The following is a 19,023-nucleotide window of genomic DNA, read 5'->3' as shown; positions in this document are numbered from 1 at the left end:
TTGGAACAAAGATGGGGACAGCACAATGTCAGTTTTGGTTTTCAAGACTTTTTTTCCTACAGAGGGAAGGAATGCCTACATCAGTGAGGCCTTTGTGGTCACATTTTAGGAAAACTGAGAACCCTGCCTTCCGTGTCTCAGCCCCAATTTCAAGGAAGCACGTGTTAGTAGACTATAAAGTGAGGCCTTTTCCAAGCATCTCCCAGCTTACGCTGGACTGTGGCTTGCTTGCCACTCATTAGGATGATATCCTACACTTGGGGGTATAACGTTCAAGTCTGAGGTCACGGATGAAGAGGCAACATTGGCTCAGATTCCTGCATCCTCAACCCCAGGGAAGAATCTCCCTTCTTCCTAGCCCTTCTAATGTGCATCGGGGTGCCGTTCCAGGTGGGCTGGCAAAGGGAGTTCGCCTAGCGGTCCTTTGAGCTGAGGCCCGGATGGGGGTGGGGAGACTTCCCCTTGGGGGGGGGGGGGCGGGGGGGGGCCTGACGTCCCGGACCACCGGGGGAAGGGAAAGGCGAAGTAGGGCTGGGGTCAGAAGGGCGGGGGTGCTGCTTTGTGAGGAAACAATTTGCAGTGTCTGCCAAAGCCGGAGTCGGCCGGGTCGGCCCTCCCTAAAGCGCCTTGAGCCTTCAGCAATCCCCAAGTCAGGGAGCAAGCCAGTGTCCTCAGGACCCAGGCGCCCCGCGCGGGCTGCACGCACCCGAGGAAGGCCGCCGAAACCGCGCTGCCGGGCCGCAGCTGCGACTCTGGGTGACGCCAAGGCGGCGGGTTGCATCAGCAGGCGCTCCGATGCTCGGCCCGCCCTTCCGCCCACGGAGTCGGGCGCCGATTGGGCCACGTTGGGGCAGTGGGCTCCGCCTTAGCCAATGGGCGGCAGCCACAGAGGGTTCTGGCCGCAGAGTCAGGGCGCGGGCTGCCTATAAAAGGTGCCCGAGGCGGGGGCGCGCGCCCCAGGGACGGGAACGATTGTTGAGGAGAGTTACTGGCTGCTGGGGCGCTTCCTGCCTGGCATCTGGGCGCGCAGCCGAGCCCGCAGCGCCGCCGACATGGAGCCCGAGCCCGAACCCGAGCCTGTCACGCTCCTGGTGAAGAGCCCCAACCAGCGCCACCGCGACTTGGAGCTGAGCGGGGACCGCAGCTGGAGCGTGAGCCGCCTCAAGGCCCATCTGAGCCGCGTCTACCCCGAGCGCCCGGTGAGAGAGGCCCCCGACTCCCGCTGCCGGCGCCCCCTAAGCCCGGCTGTCATCCTTGCAGTCCTCCTCGCGTGCCCCGAGGGGTGCCACGTCCGCCTCCCCTTTCCCTGTGTCCTCTCCCTTCGCCGGCCTTCCACCGATGGCTGGTGCTCCCCGGCTGCCCTCTTCCAGGCCTGCGGGCTCCCCCTTCCTTCCCTACCGCCGTGGGCGCCCCTTGACGTGGCCCAGTGGCTGTCACTTCCTCGTTCTAGGCCGCCATCGCCCCGCCTCCCCGACGGGCCGCCTTCCCCCTGTCACTTTGCGTCCGAGGTCCCCAAACCCTTACGGCCCTCACACTCCTGCCACACCTCTTCAGACCCCTTTCCCGTCCCCTAGATCTGGCTTCCAGCCTTAGCCAAGCCGCTGAAAAAGCAGTTTGACCTTTAGTGAGTCGTTTCACCCTCCAAGCCTCAATTTCCCCAAAACGTCAGAGTGACTGGGTGTTCCTCGTTAGGATTGCATCCAGTGGATTGGAATAAGGACACATAAGTGCTGCGAAAGGAGTTTTCTGAATGTTGCCTCTCATTGCAGAGAGGAGGGGGCAGGGGCCAAGCCCCGGCCAGAAACGTGGTGAGCGCCCAGGCAGTGTGTACGGAAGGCCCCACACCCAGGAGGAAGACGTGGCTCTTCTCCTCCCGGTCCACCTTCTGCCCCGGGCCCCTCCCTGTGAGCTGGACTCCACAGCCTTTGCTTAGTCCCAGGGAGGAGCCTGGTGCGCTTTCTGGTAAAACGTGATTTAGAAGGAATATAGGTGGAAGGAATCTCCTGGAGTCTGGGTTTTAAGGCTTTGGTCCCTCAGTTACAGACTTCCTCGCTTTGTTTTGGTTGACATAGCTGTCGACATCACCCTTAGCGCCGCCCTCCCTCCCCACCACGTGATGGAGGCTCTGAGCTGGACCTTCCTGTATTTACTTTCTACGCTAATATTATGTAAGTGTCAGCAGTGTTCTTTACTGCCCACAACTGTAATTCTCCATCAAACAAGAAAGGGCATCAGGGCAGGACAAGATTGTGAAATTGTTCCTTCTTATCTGAAGCGTTGCTACGTGTGGTATAGCTCGTGGGTCGGGTTGTTTTTGTTCCATATTGTAAAGAACATGGAAGTGATTTTCCCTTCTGAGTCGTTCTTTTGAAATGTGCTTGTTTAATAAGCTTCCATTCCTTTAGCATTCGCCTTGGTGCTATTTGCAGTTTCACCATAGCAGCTTCCGAGAAACAGGTGGCAGTGCTGCTGTGAGAATGGGTATTAGGTATGCAAATTGACAAAGCAGGTGTAGCCTCTAGTTGCGTCATTTGGTAAAAGGCAGTGTTTTGGAGGAGAGCTTTCCATTAGGGCTTCCTTGAGTGAGGAACATCACTCCTATTAAGTCTGAGGACCCAAGTGGTAAATAAAAGGTCTCTCAGATCTGTAAATGTGTGTTTAAAAATTAAGGCTGGAGCACATTCGTCATTTGCTTTCTAATGAGAGAAGCCTTACTTTATAATAGTTGTTTGCTTAATATATATTTTTTCAAATCAGCCTTCTGGGTAAAGATGCAGAGTGTCAATCCAGGCCTTTAACAGGCCTCAAATCACAGGCACTTGTGGATTTCAAACCTTTTCTAGTGTGGAACTCTTCAACATAATGCAGGACCCCACCTATACAATAACATTTATAAATCCAGGTAGATAGCATTTACTATGAGCTTCAGTCCGTGAGAACGGTGGTGAACACAGCACCCAATATATTTCTTTAGTTTGTTATAGTTGTCCAGTGTCAAAAAAAAAAAAAAATCCGAATTTATGCAGATAGATACTGTTATTGTTTTGTTTGTTTAATCAGCTTGCTTTATAATCTTGGGCTACTTGGTAGGAGAAGCTTTATTCCAAATTTTTCATAATTGGTTATTCTGGCAAGAGTAGATTGAGAAGTTGGTGGTGAGCTCTGGTATACTGACTTTGGTATATATCATTTGAAGCTATTATTGAAGTCCAGTTTTTAAGGGAATTAAAAGTAGATTTTAAAAGCGAGATTTATATGAAAGTGTGTGGCACCACTGTGGTTTTAAAATCACCGGAATGGAGTAGAGGCTTTGGAATCTTTGCTTTTTAGCAGCAAGTGACCTTGGATGAGTGAATTTTAGACTTTCCCCCTTAAAATAGGCTTACTAAATATCTCACAGGGTTGTTGTGTAAAATGTTACCACACACTGTCTCCTCTATAGCTGCTTTTGTATGTTGGGAAAAGTCTCTTTGAGGCTTAATTTAGAATTGCTTCATGTTATCTTGGGCCAATGCTAGGTGGTTTTAGTGAAGGCTGACTTTGAAACTTTGAATTTTCTGAGACCAAACTAGGTTTTGAAGTTTGCTGCTGTAAGGCACCCCAAATTTGTGCTTTTTGCGGCAGAAAGCAATTTCCCTCGGAGTTAAGAAGTCAGGTAGCTTGCTGTAGGTTTAGTGGACTGCAGGTAGTTTGCCACACTAAATTTGTTTACATGTTAGAGATCAGTTTATTTATTTTTAAAAAATTTTTTGGCTGTGTTGGGTCTTCGTTGCTGCAAGTGGGGCTGCTATTGTGTTGAGCAGGGGCTACTCTTTGTTGCGGTACGCAGGCTTCTCATTGCGGTGGCTTCTCTTGTTGCAGAGCACGGGCTCTAGGCCCGCGGGCTCAGTAGTTGTGGCATGCGGGCCCTAGAGTGCTTGGGCTTCAGGAGTTGTGGTGCTCGAGCTCAGTAGTTGTGGCTCGCGGGCTCTAGAGCGCAGGCTCAGTAGCTGTGGTGCACGGGCTTAGGGGCTCTGGGGCATGTGGCATCTTCCGGACCAGGGATCAAACCTGTGTCCCCTGCATTGTCAGGCAGTTTCTTAACCACTGCGCCACCAGGGAAGTCCCATAGAGATCAGTTTAAAGTTAAGTACTTTATAAATAAAAGTTTTGTATATGGGGCCTTTGGATAAATGTTTTCCTGTGATATTGGGGGAAAAACCACACATTTAAATTATTCGTGTAAAATAGTTTCTTCTGTGTTTGGGAACTTGCAAGGGCTAAATGCTGACCTGTGCTGCTCTTTCTTTCCATAAGCGTCCAGAGGACCAGAGGTTAATTTATTCTGGAAAGCTGTTGTTGGATCACCAGTGTCTCAGGGACTTGCTTCCAAAGGTATCACTTAATATATTAACTTTTGAATGTTTTTAAGCACTAACCAGGTTGAATTCAGGTGCTAATGTACCTCCTTATTACTTTCAGCAGGAAAAACGGCATGTTATGCATCTGGTGTGCAGTGTGAAGAGTCCTTCAAAAATGCCAGAAGCCAATGCAAAGGTATATCAGCTTTTTCATGAGTATAGCAATTTGTGTCATTCAGACTCTCAAGGTCGAAATAAAGGAAGTTGGATAAGACTCTTAACCAAGCCTTTTTATCACATAATACTTTGTCTCTTTCCCCAGTGAGAATCAGGAATAAGAAACTTAACAGTACAAGTGAGAGTTCACTATAATAGTAGTAGACTATTCCATTAGTGCTGTAGTGGAGAGGTGGAGTTCTGCAGTCCGCTCTTTCCTGGGCCTATAGTGATTGTATATGCACATCACCAAACTAGCAAAGCAGTCATGAATTTAGCACATAATAAATTTCTTCTAAGGAGCCATTAACTTTTATAAAGAGTGAAAAAGTGACTATATTTCCTTTGAAAATTTTCATTGTGATTATTTGTTTGGATAGGAAAAGGCCACAGTCTTTATCAAGTGATCTCTAAAGACTTGCTTGTGTTAGATGATCAAAATCCTTCATTTTTCATTTCACAGTTAGTTCAAATATACACTATTAAGATTCTTATGTGATACACTCTAAATTTGCATTGCAACTATACATCCTGAAATATCTGAATATAGTGTAAGAAATGCTATATGTTGCTGGCTGGGTTGTATTTATAAATCTTATTGGTCAAATTTAATTTCTTGATTTAGTAAATTTAATACTGTAAGATGTATGGAGCATTAACAGGAAGCTTTCTCACCAATGATAACTTCATTGGAAGATTTTAGTGAAACTACAGCATAGCTACTCTAGGAAGAATTAAGAATCTTTTTTTAAGTACTCTGTCGATATTGTGTTAAATACATTTCAGATTGTTCTTTAACACTGCATCTGTTTGATTTTGTCAAGTTCAGAGGTCAGGGTGGGGAACACAAGCTATTCACAGCAAACGAATCCTTGAAGCTTGATTTCAGACAGTTGCATCAGGCCTTTTGTTCTCCTGTTCATGTCACACTTATTTAGGTTGCTGAATCCACAGAGCAGCCCGCTGGTCTTAATCAGGGACAGTCTCCTGGGGATTCCTCAAGCGACGGTTTAAGGCAAAGGGAGGTTGTTCGGAACCCTTCTCCCTCTGGATGGGAGAACATCCCAAGGTGGGTGTTGTAGTAAAGAAACAAAAGGACAAAAGCTTGCTTTATAAGGGCTTTACTTTAAAGACCTCTTCTGTATTTAACTTTTCTTAATACATAGCCTTTTAGGAACATCTAAGAAGTGGAAATGCACGTCATGAAAATCTGGGCGTTTCTCCTCCTACTTGGGTGTGTTTCACATTGCGCTGACTTCATGATAGGGAATTAGTGCTGCTGCAGAAAAACAGCTGTTGTAAGCACTGTGCAGCTGCTTTGCTGGGTGGCTTTGTGCTTTGCCTGTCGTAACCGGGGGTGACAAAAGGTGAAGGGGTTGTTTGAGAAATGCTGTGCCAAGGACTGTGGTGCTGGTGCTAGGAGAAAAAGAGCACTTAGAGTTTTTCTTTAGCTCAAAAGTCAGAAGCGACCAAATGCTGTGATGTTTGGATTTCACTGCTTTTGAAACACCTTATTATGAAAGATCCTATGGGAAAAAAACAGTTTACTAACTACAAGTTGAAACTCTGTTACTCCCCAAGTCCCCTGTCCACCGTTTCCTAGTAGTTTTTAACATCTAATTGTTGATAAAGTCACGTGTTTGAGGAATGAAGTGTTGTTTTTCTTAATGGGAATTTCAAATATACACGGAAGTAGAGGGAACTGTCTAACGAGTCTCCATATAACGATGGAGCTTTTGCCATACTTGCCTTATCTATTCCTGCTTCCCTTTTTTACCCAAAGTATTTAAAAGTAGTTCCCAGACATTGTCAGTTCACCCCTACATACTTCAGGGTATAACTCCTTAGTTACCTTGTGCATCTGCAGTGTCATCATCAGAGCTGACAAAAGCACTTTTTTATTTTCTCAGTACCATACACTGTATCTTTTTTAAATGATCAAAAACAGTACTGTACCAAGACTTATTTGTATTAGAACACAATTTTAGAAATACTGTGGGTATGGAATTTGGTTAAAATACTGTGAGCATATGAACTGGGTAATTGAATTCATTATTGGATAGAAACACTTAAAACTGCTTCCCTTTTTCTGGCTTTGATAATTGAGGCTCATGTCTGACTATGTGAATTTCATCATAATAAAACTTGTTCATTTCATCCAATAAGTATTTATTGAACAGCCAGTGCATATAACTGTTTAAGCATACGAGCTGACCAGCAGAAATGACCACAAAACAACTCCTGGTCTTCCTGCAGTCTATTAGTTTGAATTTTGTGAAGTGATGCCAAAGGAGTTCACTGTAGGGCTCACAGAGCCAAAGATGACTCCCACACGCGCCCTGCCCCAGGCTGTGTTGCATGATAGAAGCATGAGTTTGGTGTCAAATAAACAAGTCTCAAATCCAGCCCTGCTGCTTACAAGTTCAGGGACCTTGCGCGGATCCTTTCTTTCCTGAGCTGCACTAGGGCTCCCCTCTGCAAAATGGCGGGGGTGGAGAGCTCCCTCCCCACAAGGTAGTTGGGGATCCAGTGAGATAACAGCCCAGAGGCCTTACAGGGCACTCGTGATCCGTAAGCACGCGTGGGTGATGCCACACGTAGCTCTGCCCCCTCTCTAGTTCAGATCTAGGGGGGAGGGAGAAATGGGTATTGGGAGGAGGGGAGAATTTCCTGCAGAAAAGGCTTTGGGAGTGATGTGACTTTTTCAAGCTGCTGCCTAAAGGATGAATAGGGAGACTCAGCAAGTCTAAAGTAAGGGTGGGGATCCACTTAGACTGAAGAGGTCCAGCTGCTTTGTGCATCGTGGTGATGACATCAGGAGACCCCAGTGCTGGGCCAGGGCTCTTGTTCTCCCATGGGTTCAGACCAGGTGGGAGGGCTTTGTCTGTCCGTACTTTCTGTGATAGTATTACACAGGTGCATCACCTAGAAATCTACGTGCACTGTTATAAAGCTCAATGTTCTGTCTCTTTGTTTTGAACTCCTGATTGTAATTTAAACTTAGTTTTCATTTATTCCTACTAAACCAACTCAGAGCATTTTTTAAAAATCTTTCATAGGCCTGAAGCTGCCCAGCCGGCGTTCCAAGGCCTGGGTCCTGGTTTCTCAGGCTACACAACCTATGGGTGGCTGCAGCTGTCCTGGTTCCAGCAGATATACGCACGGCAGTACTACATGCAGTAGTAAGTCTTTCCCCACCATGCTGAGTGTGGCCAGAGCTCTCAGAAGTTGAGGGAACTCCCATCCCTGTTACCTGTAGAGTTAGGAATGGAGGGATGAGTATATTTTCATCAATTATCTGCAGAGTCCTGTTCTGTCTGGTTCTGTGGGTGGAATAAAGTATAAACGATAACTACTAATTTGTGCATTGATGCAGAAGTGCTTGTGTCTGACGCATAGTTTGATGACTTTATTTAGAATGTGTTATTTCCTTTTTTCCTTTTCAGTTTGTGGTATCTTTAACGTTTTATGAAAATTTTAATTTGCTACTGCACCCTACTTTTATGGTGGCCTTGATGTTTAATTCCAGATGAAATTTACCAAGTGGCTTCTCTTAGGAGTAGAAAAGGCATTTATGGATCTGACTGTTAGTAAAGAAGTTCTTCACTAAGTTAAAGAAAAATCATGTTTGTATCTGCCTACTTAATAGTAGAAGATCCCTGCATAAATGAGGTTGTGAGAACCAGCCTTCACAGTGCCTTGCTCTCAACAGTATTTGCCTCTGCCATTTTTATTTTAGCTTAGCGGCCACTGCTGCATCAGGGGCTTTTGTCCCCCCGCCAAGTGCACAAGAGATACCTGTGGTCTCTGCGCCTGCTGCAGCCCCTATCCACAACCAGTTTCCAGCTGAAAACCAGCCGGTCAATCAGAACGCTGCTCCTCAAGTGGTGGTCAATCCTGGGGCCAATCAGAATTTGAGGATGAACGCACAAGGGGGCCCTATTGTGGAAGAAGATGATGAGATAAACCGAGATTGGTTGGACTGGACCTATTCAGCAGCTACATTTTCCGTTTTTCTCAGCATCCTCTACTTCTACTCTTCCCTGAGCAGATTCCTCATGGTCATGGGAGCCACCGTTGTTATGTACCTGTAAGCAGATGATTTCGCATTCCTTTTTTCCTCTTTACTACAGATTACACTATATGGTGACTCAAGCCAAGTACAGATTTTCCTCTTTTTTGAGCAGCCTCAAGTCAATATGTAAGGAGGATGTATTTAAATAGTATGTCATTCTAACATTTTCGATGCAAACAATTGATGGCTTGGTTGTGTATTGCCAAAAACACAATTCCCGTGTTGATACGGAAACAACATTCTCTTCTTTTCCTCTAGTTAAGTTACCTTCCAGGCTCAGGAACCACAATAAAACAGCCATACTGAGACATGGAAAGGAAAATTGTATTTGTGTTAAACAAGAACATCTTTATCTTTTATCAGCTCATAGCTGCCCTCTAGGATAAAGGTCAGGCAGTGGCTGTAGCATAGCCCTGAAGGGCCAAGGAACCATCCCAGACCTGGCCTTTGGCTTCATCCATGGCTTAGAGCAGTGGTTCTCAACCTGGATAGTTTTGCATCTCCCTCTACCCCCGCCCCCAAGATGTTTGGCGGTGTTTGAAGATGTTTCTGATTGTCGCAGCGAGAGGGGGTGGTCCTACTGGCATCTAGTTTATAGCTGCTAAACATCCTACGGTGCACAGGACAGCCCCACAGTAAATAGCCAGCCCAGTATGTCAGCAGTACCAAAGTTCAGGAACCCTGGCCTAGAGTGATGTGTCCTTTTTTGTGGTGAAAACGGACAGAAGAAATTCTTCCTCTATCGAAAAATTGGATTTTTGTTTTAGTTTTTAAAAATCTTAAAAAAGAAATATTTAGAATAATGCATTAAATACTCATATCCAGTATTAATCATTGTTAATATTTTGCCATATTTGTTTCAAGACTTGGATTTAATTGAATTGTCCAGATACAACTTTTAGTTAATTCTTTAAATTCTGTAGTCTCTAGGATCATATATGTAGGTGACCAAATCCGGGTCTTATTAGTATATTATTACATGTGTTGTAGTCACGGAGGTATGGGTGTGTATTTCCCCTTTGCCCCTCTGTTTGGGTTTTCATGTATAAGGCTTAGTTCAGGTGGGGAAGTATTTATTGAGCACATACTGTGTGTCAGGTGCTGTGTAGGTTGCTGGGCACGTAATAGTGAGTACACCATCGTTTCCACGGTGACCGTCAGGAACCTGACAGGCCAGTGAGAAAGTCTAGGAGCTGGCGTGTGGAATGTCTCTGCAGATGGACCTGACTGCCAGCTTCTAAGCGGGGGCTGCTCTGATGAGAGGAGAGGAGCAAGGGGGACCTCTTTTCATCGAGAGGACCCTTAAATCCTTGAGTACACCTCACTCTGATGTTTGCTAAGATGGACTTTATGTGCTTCTTTTGAAGGCATCATGTCGGGTGGTTTCCGTTTCGACAGAGGCCGGTTCAGAACTTCCCGAACGATGGTCGTCCTCAGGAAGCTGCGAATCAAGACCCCAACAATAACTTCCAGGTACGGAGCTTGCACTGGAGCCGGCGGGCTTGGTGTGAAGCACCGGGCTCTTGAGTCCTTCATCTTTAGATATCTCGTGGTTTACCATTTTATTAGGCTAAATACTTCAAGATTTTTTCAGATTTATTCTTAGAATGGTAACTATTTTAAAAACATTCTGTCATAAAATCCATCAGGTATTTTTGTCATGTGGCAATTTGCATTTTGGCGTGTATAAATAGGGGATTTTTTACTTACTGTTTTCAGTGGTCATGCTCACTAACGGTGTGTTACACCATGGAAACTGTTCATGGAGGTTATTCTAATTACGGATTAGGAATATAAGCCTGTTTCACTTACAGAAGAGATTTTGTGGAAAATAACATACAATATAGAATTTTTAGGGACTTCCCTCGTGGTCCAGTGGCGACGACTCCGCACTCCCAATGCAGAGGGCCCTGGTTTGACCCCTGGTCAGGGAACTAGATCCTGCATGCATGCCGCAACTAAAGATCCTGCATGCCACAACTAAGACACGGCACAGCCAAATAAATAAATACTTAAAAAAAAAAGAGAGAAGAAGAAGAAGAAATAGAATTTTTACAAGGCAGTTTAATGCATAATCTTTAAGGATAGTCTTTTTAATATAAAGTGTCACCCTAGGGTCTGTTTTTAGAATCTTGTGTTTCCATTTTTGTTTTTTTTTTAACTCAGAACACTGCCAAAATAAAAATATCCACATTTAATGAAGTGGCTAACTTAATTACTAGTTTAATAATAGTTGAAGATCTAGTCACTTCATTTGTTCTGATACTTGCTGCCAGGAATATTGAAAACTGTGAGAAAGTTCCAGCACAGTTGTGCTGTGGAGGCCAGAGACGGAGCTCCGTCCAGCCTGGGACTCATACCCGGGGTCCTGCCTGCCTGGCTTGGCTTATGGGGCAAGAGGCCAGGGATTCACTCTGCCCTTTCCTGACATTATTGGGTGCTTGTCATGGTCCTAATTTTCTCATCGTGTTTTACTACCTACAGGAAGGCCTTGATCCTGAAGTTGAAGACCCCAGCCACCTCCCTCCAGACAGAGACGCGCTGGGCGATGAGCAGGCCAGCCCTTCGTTTGTGAGCACAGCCTGGCTCGTCTTCAAGACTTTCTTTGCCTCTCTTCTTCCGGAAGGCCCCCCAGCCATAGCAAACTGACAGGGTTTGCTCTCTGGCTGCTAGAGGCTTTGACAGGCGTGGACTGGATCATCTGACCCCAGCTAGATTCCCTCACCTGGACGTGGCAATGGCACAGGCTTAGTAAAAGAATCAACAAAGAGGATGATATGCTTATGTGATTAAGCAAAAGCAGAAAGTAAGACATGAAGCCCTGATACAACTTGATGAACAAAAAATGCCTAAGGCTTCTCATGTCTTTATTCTGAAGAGCTTTAATGTATATTGTTGTAGTTTAATATGCATTGTAAGTAGAAAGCATTAGTGTCGCATGTTTATGCCTGAGGAACTTTTCCAGATGTGTGTGTCTGCATGTGTGTTTGTACATAGATGTCATAGATGCAGAAACGGTTCTGCTGGTACGATTTGATTCCTGTTGGAATGTTTAAATTACACTAAGTGTACTACTTTATGTAATCAATGAAATTGCTAGACATGTTTTAGCAGGACTTTTCTAGGAAAGACTTATGTATAATTGCTTTTTTAAAATGCAGTGCTTTACTTTAAACCAAGAGGAGCTTTGCAGAGGTGAAAACCTTTGCTGGGTTTTCTGTTCAATAAAGTTTTACTATGAATGACCCTGGCAGAGCCTCCTGTCATCTTAGCAGTTTACTCCGTGTCCATCCTCGCTGGATGGCCAACAGTTGAGTTGCTGATTTTGGAGTAACCTGAATATTTTGCTTCTTTTTATAAAAGGACTGTTTGTTCTGGTGAAGAAGATACGGTAAGGCCACGAAAGTTTTAATTTACTAAGAGTATGTGTGTATTTGCCCCCATTTCCTGATTTAAACAGTACTGGCTTATGTTGTAACCCATCAGAGTTAAATTCCCCCGATTTAAAGTTAGTGGCATTAAGTGCGTTTCACCTGCTCACATGTCATGCTGAGCTTTCTTTTGGATACTTCCTTTAAGTATTATTTTTGAGACTAACCTGAAAAGCAAAGTGCTATATATTTTTCACGTGAGCGATGCTATAAGTAGAATGCTAAAGGCCTGGGAGCATTGTTTTGGGCAAAGTGTAATAAATCAACTTCTTGTGTCATGGTCGTGACCATTTAAATGAATCATCGTGACTGGAAACATCGTTAATATCAAATAAACATTCACTGAACAATTCATAGCCAGGTGCTGGGTAGGTCCAAAGCTGTTCTATGTATGGTTGTGCTTTAAAGAGCCACCTAAGATAATTCTGCAAGGAGTAAAATAGCATAGACTTTCAGATAACACCAGACCTCCAAAACAGAGGAATGCTCAGGAGGCCGTGATTATTGATGAGTTATGAAGGCAATATTTGCTTGAAGCAAGAAGTGACTTGGGACTGGAGGTCTTATGGTTTTACCAGTGAGGAAGTAGGTGATGGGAAGAGCCTGAGAAGTTGGAGAGAAGGGTCACAGCAGAAGCAAGAGGGCAGAGGTAAGACTCCCCTCCTGCCATGAAGGTGGATTCGCGATGTGCTTGGCCGTTCATGAAAGTGGCCAATAAGAGTTGATATGAAAGGCTTTTTTAAAGTCTTAGATGGAAAAGCCTAACGTTTTCCAGAGCAGGGGGCATCATTGTTTGGAAGAGGGGCCTGGAGCCCCAGGCGGCTGGTGGTGCCCAGCTCCTGCTTCTGAAGGAGTGGGGCCTCTCTCGCTGTGGTGTCCAGTTGCCACAATTAAACTCCAGATTCCGCGGGCCTAAAATAGTTCCAGGAAGGTGCTCCTGAGGACAGCTGACAAGTGTTCGTGTTGTCCCAAGCCCGACCAGGACGAGTGGGAACCTTCAGACAAGGGAGAAGCCTAAAGAGGGATGACAGATGGGAGACATGGCAGAAATAACAGTTTCCACATCAGTTACTAAACATAGCATAAGGATGTACTACATAGCACTGTTTTGTTTTTTTTTAGTTAATGTATTTATTATTTTGTCTGTGTTGGGTCTTTGTTGCTGCGCGTGGGCTTTCTGTAAGTTGTGGAGAGAGGGGTTACTCTTCATTGTGGTGCACAGGCTTCTCATTGTGGTGGCTTCTCTTGCTGCAGAGCACAGGCTCTAGGTGCACAGGCTTCAGTAATTGTGGCACATGGGCTCAACAGTTGTGGCTCGCGGGCTCTAGAGCTCAGGCTCACTAGTTGTGGTGCACAGGCTTAGTTGCTTTGCAGCATGTGGGATCTTCCCAGACCAGGGATTAAACCCAAGTCCCCTGCATTGGCAGGCGTATTCTTAACCACTGCGCCACCTGGGAAGTCCCCATACCACTGTCAATACTTAGGAAATTGTTGGTTTGGGTCTCTATTGTTAAGTAGCAATTAAAAAGCTAAAGACATAAACCAAAAAATTCCCAAATATTAGCTCAGGCCATAGTTGCTTTTTAAGTTTGCATTTCCCAAGGTGTGTTTTCCTGAATCGTAGTTCTATAGAAGAAACATTCCAGAAAATGAGCTCACGGGCAAGTAAATTTGGAAACCTCAGGTTGATTCCAGTTGGTGGGTTTCTCCCCTGCAGAATTCCTGGGGCCTTTAATGTGCTGATATGCTTTTGAAGGAGGGTGTGTGTGTGGTCTGCGGCCAGCTGCTCTGTTCTGTGAAACTGCCCATGACTGAACAGGGTGCCACGGTTGGGGAAATGCAGTTAAGTTACTATTCATCAACACCTTGTTTTGCATTCTAAGCCGCAAACAGGTGCTTGGTGAGAAGTGATGTTATACATCCGTCATGAACAGTGGAGAGAAATATTCTATATGGCCAGGGAGAGGTCAGAAGCCATGCGGATCTGCAGTCTGACTGGTAGGGAGAGGCGGCAGGTCATCTTTGTCAGAAGTGGTTCTTTTACCCATTTCTAAGCAAGTTAACCCTTTGTCTGAAGAAACTGTAGTGGCTTCCCCTGAGGTAGTTACCTTGAGAGACACTGCTGATTCTTCCTGGGACCTACACTCACCCCACCTCTCTTTGCTTCTAGGCCTGTAGCCAGACTCAGGTTCCAGCAGGCCTCAAGGAGTGAACAGCTTTTTGCTACAATACTGAAAGAACTGCATGATTTTTCCAATTTATACAGACAGATCTGGGGGCGGGGGGGTGGTGTGAATGGATATTAATAGGTGTGGGCTAGTGGGGGAAGCGACACCGAGTTGGATCCGGCAGAATTTATTAACATGGACACACTAAGCAGAGATTCTGCATTTATTGCTTCAGCTTGAAGAGTGAGGAAGGGCTCTGGTATGTTTCAGCTGAAACATAGGCTAAAAGGTGGCCTGCACTCAATGAAGTTGAAGTGCCAGAACTGCTTTAGAGAACTAAGGTGGAAGGTATTCAGAATCTTAGGGAGATTGGAATGTTAGAGTGGGTTTTTAAAAAAATATTTGTTTTGGCTGCGCTGGGTCTTAGTTGTGGCACGCGGGATCTTCGTTGCGGCATGTGGGATCCTTTAGCTGCAGCATGCGGACTTAGTCGTGGCATGCATGTGGGATCTAGTTCCCCAACAAGGGATCGAACCTGGGCCCCCAGCACTGGGAGCCCAGAGTCTTACCCACTGGATTTATCATGTGAGACTGGCTCACCCACCCTGGGAGGGTCCAGAGGACACACCTTTCACCACAACTGTGAGAAGTCAATTTGTGAGGAGAGCCCAGTGTCATTGCAGAGCTCTGTGGTCACTCTTCTCTGTAGGTCTGAAATTATAGTAGGAACCACAGTTACTGAACTAGGATCCTTAAATGCAATATGGATAATAGAATTCCAGAGTGGCAGGGGCCAAGGGGTAGAACTTAAATCACCAGAGACAAGGTGAAGTGGATACCGTTATGGTACTAGCAGAGTCTCAACAGAAATCAGAATTGTTGGACTTGCAGAAATCAGAACCTAGGGTGTTGGCCAGTTGATCATGGTATCCCTTGGAAAGAAATGGGCAGGCTAACTGAATTCTTACTTGATCTGTGTAAGCAGAAGTGGACAGAAGTCTCACTTGAATCACCCAAACAGAATTATAGCTGCTCCATCAGTTCCCAGACTTGAGACAATTTCCAGACCCAGAACCCCTTGAATAAAGGGGGGCAAGTCTCCTTGATGAAGGAAACTGCAACACTGAAAAAATTTATGCTGTTAATGTTTCTCCCAGCCTTCCCCTAAAGGAACCTGTAGCTTTTTATCAAGGTGTCTGTGCATCGGGGAAAAGGAAATAATCAGACTTTGGAGAGATGGCTGGACACAGGCTCTAAACTAATTCTAGGAGATCCAAAACATGACTGTGGTCCTCCAGTCAAGAGTAGAAACTTATGGAGGTCACGTCCATCTCACGGTGGGTCCAGTGGGTCCCTGAACCCACCCTGTGGTTATGTCCCCAGTTCTAGAATGTATAGTTGGAATAGATGTACAGGCACATCTTGTTTCACTGTGCTTCACTTTATTGTGCTTCACAGACACTGTGTGTTTTTCTTAAAATGGAAGGTTTGAGGCAACCCTGCATGAAGCAAGTCTATCGGGACATTTTTCCAGCAGCATTTGCTCACTTTGTGCCTCTGTCTCAGATTTTGGCGATTCTCTCAATATTTCAGATCCTCCACCAGCAAAAAGATGGTGATGCACTGAAGGCTCAGATGATGTTTAGCTTTCTCTAGAAATACAGTATTTCTAAATTAAGGTATGTACATTGTTTTATTAGACATCGTGTTATCCCACACTTAATAGACTATAGTATCGTGTAAACATAACCTTTACGGGCACTGGGAAACCAAAAACAGTTCCTATGACTCACTTTATTGCGATAGTCCCCGGATTGCCGTGGCCTGGAACCAAACCCGCAGCATCTCCGAGGTGTGCCTGTACTTGGCAATGGACAGAATCTCCATGCTGGTTCCCTCACCTGTGGAGTGAGGCCTATTATGGTGGGAAAATCCAATGGAAGTCACAAAAACTGCCTCTACCTAGGAAAATGGTAAATGAAAAGCAACACCACACCCCTGGAGGGACTGCAGAGATCCGCGCCACCGTCAAGGACTTGTGAGATGCAGGGTGGCGACCCCCACATCTCCATTCAACTCCTGTCTGGGCAGAAGCCAGATGGATCGTAGAGGACGACAGTGGATGATCACAGACTGCTCACTGGAGGTGGCGACTCTAACTGCAGCTGCTCTTCCAGATGTGGTTTCGTTACTCGAGCAAATTAACACATCCCCTGGTTCCTGGTTTGCAGCTACTGCTCTGGCAGGTGGTTTTTTCTCAATACCTGTGAGTAAAGACCATGAGAAGCAGTGTGCTTTCAGCTGGCCAGACCGACAATACACCTTCACTGTCCTGCCTTGGGTATCGACGCTCCAGCCCGATGTCGTTATGATTTGTTCTGCAGGGACCTTGACCACCTTTTCCTTCCACAAAATATCCCACGGGTTGAACACGGATAATATATGCGAATTCCATCTAGCAAGCAAGAAGTGGTAACTATAGGTATCTTGGTAAGACATTTGCATTGTCGATGGTGGGGAACAAATTTCACAAAAAGTCGGGCCTTCCACCTCAGTGAAATTTCTAGCGATGCACTGGTTGGGTGTGTGTCAAGATATCTGTCTTTTCAATGAAGGATAAGTTATTGCATCTGGCCCCTCCTACAGCCAAAAACCCAGGCACAACACCTAGTTGGCCTCTCTGGATTTTGGAGGCAACGTATTCCTCATCTAGGTGTGTCACTCTGGCCCATTTACCAAGTGACCTGAAAAGCTGCCTGTTTTGAGTGGGACCCAGAACAAGAGAAAGATTTGCACCAGATCCAGGCTGCTGTGTGGGCTGCTCCGCCACTAAGGCCATAAGATCCAGCAGATCTCTTGGTGCTTGAAGCGGCAGGGACAGGCAGGGGTGCTGTCCAGAGCTTGTGGCAGGTCCCTGCAGGTGAAACACGGTGGAGGCCCTTAGGATTTGGGGGCAAAGTCCTGCCATCCTCTGCAGATAATCCCTTTCCTTTTGAGTAACTACTGAGCCATTGGATTTACTTCTGCAAAGACTCAATTTCCAAATAATGTCACATCCCAAGATTCTGGATGGACATGAGCTTGGCAGGGACACAATTCAACCCACAACAGGGAGAAGTGCTTCCAGGAGACAACATTGAACTGGAAGCTCAGACAGCTACCCGGCCACTTTGGGCCCCTCATGCCTCTGAATCATCAGGCAAAGAAGGGAGTTATCCTACTGACTGGTGTGATCGATCCTGCCGTTCAAGAGGAAATCGGGCTGCTACTATACAGTGAAGATAAGGAAGATGTGTGGAATAAAGGAGACCCGGAGGCTGCCCTGCTTTGTCATTAAAGTCGGTGGAAAATTCAATTAAGGCAGGACTACTAATGGCCCTGACTCTTCAGGAATGAAGGTTTGGATCACCCCAGCAATCATGACCAGCTGAGGTGCTTGCTGAAGGCGTGGAATGGGTAGTGGAAGAAATAGTTATTAATACTAACTACATCTATGTGACTAGTTGCAGAAACGAGGCCTGTAGTTATCATGAACTATCATGTAATTATCATGTAATTCCTTATTTTGTTGGGCTGTGTTTGTATCTTCATACACAAACTTGTATATTATGTATAGATATGAAGTGCTTATAAAGTAAATATTTTTGTCTTCTTATCTCCTTATCATGTAGCATAAGATGAATCAATAATAGTTAACTTTACATCACAGAATTTTTCTTTTTTTTTCTTTTTTCTTTTTGGCCACGTGGCATGCAGGATCTTAGTTTCCTGACCAGGGATGGAACCAGTGCCCCCTGCATTGGAAGCACAAAGTCTTAACCACTGGACCACCAGGGAAGTCCCTACATCACATGATTTAAGTTACAGGATTTCATAGAGAGGAGTGACCATCGCCCAAGGACTTGCATCCTCTCCTGGGGAAAGGATCAGTGTGTTTTGGGTTATAGGCAGGATAGTTGCATCACATTCGATGGAAGCAAGCCTTTGTTATTGTCGTTTTTGGAGATTAAGTGTGGTTTAAGGACGTGTGCATGTTACCAAGTTGATAAAAGGTGAACGGGGCTACGCTTAGTCATTCAATGGAACACTAATCCTAGGTGTTGCTGAAAGGCTATTTTGCAGATGTGATTAACATCTACAATCGTTGACGTTAAGGAAAGGAGATTATCCTCTGCATCTGAGTTGGCCTCCTCCAACCAGCTGAAAAATCTGAAGAGACAAATTGAGGTTTCTGGAGGATGAAGCCGTTAAGCCCACAGGCTACAGCATGAGCTTCTTCTCAAGAGTTTCCAGGCTGCCCGCCTGCCCTGCAATTTCAGACTCGCCTAGCCAGCCTCTGCAATCATGTAAGCCCACTCCTTGAAAGACAGAAACAAGCAAATAATCTGTGGGTTGTGTTTCTCTGCTAGAACCCTGATAAATGGTCCCAGTTCTGGAGGTTGGGGGTCCTGCTCCTCAGCCTTGTGCACCATACTGACCAGTGGGGGTTCCTGCCAGGCAGACTGTGTCCTTTGTTCAGAATCGGGTGCCCCCTTGGCTCTGCTTGAGGCCAAATGCATACGGGGGTGGCTCCAGGGAAGGTATAAGGCTTTGCTCTGTGCCTTACAAAGAAGGTTTCTGGTTCTAGAAGTGGGCTGGGCAGGCTTGCGGGAAGAGGCGGCCTCAACTGGAAGCAAGTGATTAGGGAGGAAAGAGTGGGATGTAAATGGTGTGGGGAGCTGGGAGTGGGGTGAGGGTAGCTGCCTCTGACTTGGCACATCCCAGAGTGGCTTTGTCCACAGTGGCCTGGCAGC

At 45.8% G+C, this 19,023-nt stretch overlaps 1 protein-coding gene across 1 annotated transcript; it reads left to right on the top strand.

The window, feature by feature from the left end:
- The first annotated feature begins 673 nt into the window (after positions 1-673).
- On the top strand, positions 674-11,384 carry HERPUD1 (homocysteine inducible ER protein with ubiquitin like domain 1). Its single transcript, XM_057712618.1, has 8 exons — positions 674-1,199; positions 4,297-4,374; positions 4,462-4,536; positions 5,495-5,625; positions 7,616-7,738; positions 8,296-8,646; positions 9,999-10,104; positions 11,116-11,384. The coding sequence occupies exons 1-8, from the start codon at positions 1,053-1,055 to the stop codon at positions 11,278-11,280; spliced, it is 1,176 nt and encodes a 391-aa protein (XP_057568601.1). The 5' UTR covers positions 674-1,052; the 3' UTR covers positions 11,281-11,384.
- The last annotated feature ends 7,639 nt before the right edge of the window (positions 11,385-19,023 follow it).

Source organism: Hippopotamus amphibius, chromosome 16, assembly GCF_030028045.1.
Source record: "Hippopotamus amphibius kiboko isolate mHipAmp2 chromosome 16, mHipAmp2.hap2, whole genome shotgun sequence".
Lineage (NCBI taxonomy): Eukaryota > Metazoa > Chordata > Mammalia > Artiodactyla > Hippopotamidae > Hippopotamus > Hippopotamus amphibius.
The sequence above is the reverse complement of the archived record's forward strand: the minus strand, read 5'-3'. Positions and strand labels throughout refer to the sequence as shown.

Excerpts from the sequence above, each read along its gene's own strand:
- HERPUD1 (XM_057712618.1), top strand. The coding sequence starts at position 1,053 with ATGGAGCCCGAGCCCGAACCCGAGCCTGTCACGCTCCTGGTGAAGAGC. Across the intron at positions 1,200-4,296 it reads GCGTCTACCCCGAGCGCCCG|CGTCCAGAGGACCAGAGGTT; the intron begins GTGAGAGAGGCC and ends TCTTTCCATAAG. Across the intron at positions 7,739-8,295 it reads CGGCAGTACTACATGCAGTA|CTTAGCGGCCACTGCTGCAT; the intron begins GTAAGTCTTTCC and ends TTTTTATTTTAG.